The sequence below is a fragment of the Corticium candelabrum genome, chromosome 6, assembly GCF_963422355.1.
Source record: "Corticium candelabrum chromosome 6, ooCorCand1.1, whole genome shotgun sequence".
NCBI classification, from domain to species: domain Eukaryota; kingdom Metazoa; phylum Porifera; class Homoscleromorpha; order Homosclerophorida; family Plakinidae; genus Corticium; species Corticium candelabrum.
Window position 1 is genome coordinate 8,043,318 of NC_085090.1, and position 5,000 is coordinate 8,048,317.

General features: G+C 41.1%; 1 protein-coding gene across 2 annotated transcripts in view; it reads left to right on the forward strand.

The window, feature by feature from the left end:
• The window catches only part of LOC134181020 (inactive phospholipase C-like protein 2), a 14,710-nt gene that overhangs the window by 1,360 nt on the left and 8,350 nt on the right, over positions 1 to 5,000 (forward strand). For both annotated transcript variants that reach the window (XM_062648215.1, XM_062648216.1), the window contains exons 2-10: positions 155 to 304; positions 2,074 to 2,274; positions 2,774 to 2,943; positions 3,374 to 3,486; positions 3,557 to 3,623; positions 3,924 to 4,017; positions 4,172 to 4,289; positions 4,657 to 4,742; positions 4,895 to 5,000. The exon at positions 4,895 to 5,000 is cut by the window's right edge and continues 15 nt beyond it. In XM_062648215.1, coding sequence (XP_062504199.1) covers positions 155 to 304; positions 2,074 to 2,274; positions 2,774 to 2,943; positions 3,374 to 3,486; positions 3,557 to 3,623; positions 3,924 to 4,017; positions 4,172 to 4,289; positions 4,657 to 4,742; positions 4,895 to 5,000 — 1,105 coding nt within the window. The remainder of the gene's footprint in view (positions 1 to 154; positions 305 to 2,073; positions 2,275 to 2,773; positions 2,944 to 3,373; positions 3,487 to 3,556; positions 3,624 to 3,923; positions 4,018 to 4,171; positions 4,290 to 4,656; positions 4,743 to 4,894) is intronic.

Sequence of the window (5,000 nt, forward strand, 5' to 3'; positions counted from 1 at the left end):
TTTCCATCATCCAGTCCGATTTGGTCTGATACTTTTTTTGCTTGGATTCCTGTATGCACAAATGATTGCATGTCTTTGTACGCCTTCCTTGACTAGTCTTTCTACTTTCTAATGTGTTTTTTTCTTTCTATGCATTTGTTCTGTTGACTGACAGCTGATGACTGTGTGCAAGCTCTGCATTCGGGTGGCAACCTCATCAAGGTGAAGTCCTCGCGTCGACATTACCATCGACGCTTCAGTCTCAATGAGGAAGCGACCTATCTGTCGTGGAGCTCCAAGAAGAAAAATTCACAGGAATCGAGAAGTGAGACAATTATATAATGATGACAAGATGATAAGTAAGATTTCTCCAATACCATAGTCTAGTGTATTGTGAGATGCATCCCTCTAATACAATAGTCTAATGTATTGCAAGATGTATCCCTCCAATACAACAGTCTAATGTATTACAAGATGCATTCTTCTATATATCTATAGGGAATGGAATGGTTACTATAGTATGCATATGCATATGCGGTTGTCAACATTTGAGGAACTACTACTATGTATGAAGCTTTACAGTGTGTTTATCCAGTGATATTTATGTGTATGCAGCTATATTTGTGTTCTAGACAAGATAGCCAGTCATTTGTCAGGCCATACTCAGTAGTTCTAGTTCTAGTGTCAGTTTTGCATGTGATCCAGAGATGGACGCTATGCATGTGTGCAGGATGGCACTTCTTTGAAACGAGTTTGATGAGTTTCTGACAGTCAGGCAGGCAAGACCTGTTCTCACCTGTTAGGTATAATAGAATGTGTGATGTCATCGACAAGGTATTCAAGTGTGTTAAGTATGTGTGAGATGCATCCACTTTAGTAGGAGTAAGTTTACTCATAATAGTTGGATGTGGTCTTATAATGTGGTTGCTGGGTAAGTAATTATAGACATGCTAGAGAAAGGGAGAGAATTATGCAACAGGATGTGTCACTAAGTGTCTAACATCATGCTTGGACATTTGAACAATAGATCTACACAACAGACTTGCATTAGGCACTGACAGGGTTCTAGCCAGGCATACTAGGGCGTAGCACCCGCTACGCTTTCAGAACTGCCTGCTACTCATTCAGAGCTGCTCGCTATGCCTCCAACATACTGGATACACATGTAGTAGGTGCACTTCCTCTCCAGAAGTTATGACAGGGGAAGGGACTAGCTAGACTGTGTTGTTCATTACCTGTCAAAAGGTTTATCAACAGAGTGATAATGAGGAAAAGGTGGAGACTTGTCATGAGTATCTATATCTACAGTATTGCAATTGGATTTATTGCCTTGTAATGAGACAGATTTGTAGAGCCTGGTACTGTACAGTAGGCATCCTAAACCACTCCCCAAACTAGCTGCAATTTTTGAATTTTATTTCAGAAATTTTTTGCACAGACATGTCCACATACCAGACTTATGTGCCACGCCCATCTGGCTATGCCTTCCAAAAATCTTGGGTAGGGTTGTTGAATGCCTCACTTGTGAGGGTTGAACTTGAGTGGTGATTTGTAATTTGTAATTTGATGGGAGTGGGTATTGAAGCCAGTGACAACTGGTTGATCAATTATGGTATCATATCCTTATGTACATACCTACACATATTGATTGATGTATCTCTATTAATAATCAGTGATGGTACTACATGGGTATACATACTTACACATATTGATTACTATATTTCTAGTAATAATTAGTGATGGTACTATATGCTTATATACACACTTACACACATTAATATGAACTATTAGTGTGATTGTGTGTTGATTGTGGAGCTAGAGTCAATTAATTAATATATTAATTAATTACCTGACAATAATTCGTAAAAATGTTTTCTGGTTTTGTATGAAGAGGCGGCACACAGACGTACACCCTAAACTATTAAAACACTCCGGTTCATGTGATCTAAAGGAGTCGGCATATTCACACACAAACATGCTCGTTTGGCTATGCAAGCTGCTTGTCATTTTAGTTTTGTGTTTCACTGTTTGTCTCTTTGTTTTCTGTCTGTTTGTCTAGCTGCACATTTAATTAAATTTTGATGTGAAATTTAGTTTCTATAACGTCAGTGAAAGAAATTAGACGTGGTCAGAATACGGAAACATTCCAGAAGCATGGCAAAGCGTTTGATGCCGACAGGAGCTTCTCTGTCATCTACAGTGATGACTATCTGAGTCTAGATTTGGTAGCAAATTCGCAGGATGAAGCGAGTGTTTGGATTGAGGGACTCATGTGTGTAATGGATGAAAACTATGGTGAGTGGGTATTGTTGTGTTGTTGTTGTTGTTGTTGTTGTTGTTGTGTGTGTGTGTGTGTCACTGTGCGTGTGTGTGTGTCACTGTGTGTGTGTGTGTGTGTGTGTGTGTGTGTGTGTGTGTGTGTGTGTGTGTGTGTGTCACTGCGTGTCACTGTGCACGTGCATGTGTATGTGTGACTGTGCTTGTGTGTGTGTGTGTGTGTGTGTGTGTGTGTGTGTGTGTGTGTGTGTGTGTGTATGTGTGTGTCACTGCGTGTCACTGCACGTGTGCATGTGTGTGTGTGTGTGTGTGTGTGTGTGTGTGTGTGTGTGTGTGTGTGTGTGTATGTGTGTGTCACTGCGTGTCACTGCATGTGTGCGTGTGTGTGTGTGTGTGTGTGTGTGTGTGTGATTGTGCTTGTGTGTGTCACTGTGTGTGTGTGTGTGCACGTGCACGCACGTGTGCTTTCATGCGCGCTCTGTGGCTGTTTGTTTCATATATTCTTTTTTCATTATAGGTCAAGATTCAGTCGAAAAGAAACAGAAAACTAGAGATCGTTGGTTAAAAGCTACGTTTGAGGAAGCAGACAAGAGTGGTGATGGCATGTTAGAGGAGAGTGAAGTAATCAATTTGTGCCAGAAACTCAACGTTGGCTTACCGGTCTCAAAATTGAAACAGAAATTTAGAGTAAGCAGTGAATACGGTTGCTTTGGGTGTACATGTATGGACATATGCACTCGCCCACTCGTGTATATGTGTGTGATTTCGTCTGTCTGTCTGTATGTTTGTCTGCCTGTCTGTCTGTCTTTGTTTGTCTGCCTGTCTGTCTGTCTTTGTTTGTCTGTCTATCTGTCTTTGTCTGTCTGTCTATCTGTTGTTTGTCTGTCTGTCTGTCTGTCTGTCTGTCTGTCTGTCTGTCTGTCTGTCTGTCAAAAACATCTATTGGTAAACATCAACGCTATTACAGTCAACGCTAAATCACTATCTATGAGTCCAAGAAAAATGACCCAAAGGGTCATGAAATGAAAGCTTAACGTACACTCTGGTAACTGTAAAAACTGTCTGTCTGTCTATCTGTCTGTCTTTGTCTGTCTGTCTGAGTAATCTTTTGTATCAGGAACACGATACTGACAGGTCTGAGGATTCAAAAGGCAAATTGGATCTCAATGAGTTTGCTGCTCTGTTTAAGGAGCTGTCCACTCGGCCAGAAATTTACCATCTCCTTATGAGGTGAAGCACTTGTGGATGTCGTGACTCGCACATGTTCGTTACTTTTTTAAGTGTTATTCTGTGTTCGTAGATATTCATCAAGCAGAGACATTTTGACGCCACAGGAATTGAAGTATTTCTTGGAACTGGAGCAAGGGGTTAGTGTGCTTGTATGTGTTTGCTGTAGAGCACTTTGGCTGTGGTTCGGAGGCAGTCAAGACAGCAAAGTATGCAGATAGACAGGCAGGCAGATAGACAGAAGGGCGGACGGACAGACAGACAAACAAACGAACAAATGGACAGACAGAGAGAAGGACGGACAGACAGACAGATAGACAGACACAGACAGACAGACAGATAGACAGACACAGACAGACAGACAGACATTAGATAAATACATAAACAGACAGAAATTCACACGCACCATGCAATGTGTACATTTACTATTTGCGTTTCAGATGAGAACTGTTAGTCTCCAGCAGTGTAAAGAGTGGATTCAAATGTATGAGCCAACGCCAGAGGGAAGGGAGAAGTTTCTCCTGTCTATTGATGGTATGTAAGACAAGCAGATTAACTGACAGACGGATAGACTAAAGGCAATGGTGAAACTGTCCACTAACCTAGCAACAGACTGATTGACTTTATGCTTACGGATGGACGTACAAATGACAGACAATTGGTTTGTTTCTAATTTTGTTTGCTGTAGGCTTTACTCAGATGCTGCTTGGACGAGAGTCGGCATTGTTGAATCTGGCTCATCGAAGTCTTTACCAAGACATGACATTGCCACTTTCTCATTACTATATTGCTTCATCACATAACACGTTAGTGCACTGTAGTACATTCCTTACTATTTGGCAACTAGCTAGCACACTTGACTATTGTATTGGAGGGATGCATCTCACAATACACTAGATTATTGTATAGGAGGGATGCATCTCACAATACACTAGACTATTGTATTGGAGGGATGTATCTCACAATACGCTAGACTATTGTATTGCAGGGATGCATCTCACAGTACACTAGGCTATTGTATTGGAGGGATGCATCTCACAACACACTAGACTATTGTATTGGAGGGATGCATCTCACAATACACAAGAGTATTGTATTGGAGGGATGCATCTCACAATACACTAGACTATTGTATTGGAGGGATGCGTCTCGTCATATGTTATTTCTTCTCAGGTATTTAGCCGAAGATCAGCTAAGAGGACCGTCTGATGTGGAAATGTACATCCGAGCTTTGAGAAGAGGCTGCCGCTGTGTTGAATGTAAGTTAAAAAAGTACTGTTGCAATTATGGTTTTCTATTCTACGTTTGCTTGCTTGTACTCGCTTGTTTGCATGTGATGTATTATATGTGGGACTATACGTCTGATGCAGTATCAGTAAGTGACATGTATGATACATGATGTCGTTTGTAGTGGATTGTTGGGATGGCTCTCATAATGAACCAGAAGTCTATCATGGTCACACTCTTACAAGCCACATTCGTTTTAAAGACATCATTGTTGCTATCAAAGAGCACGC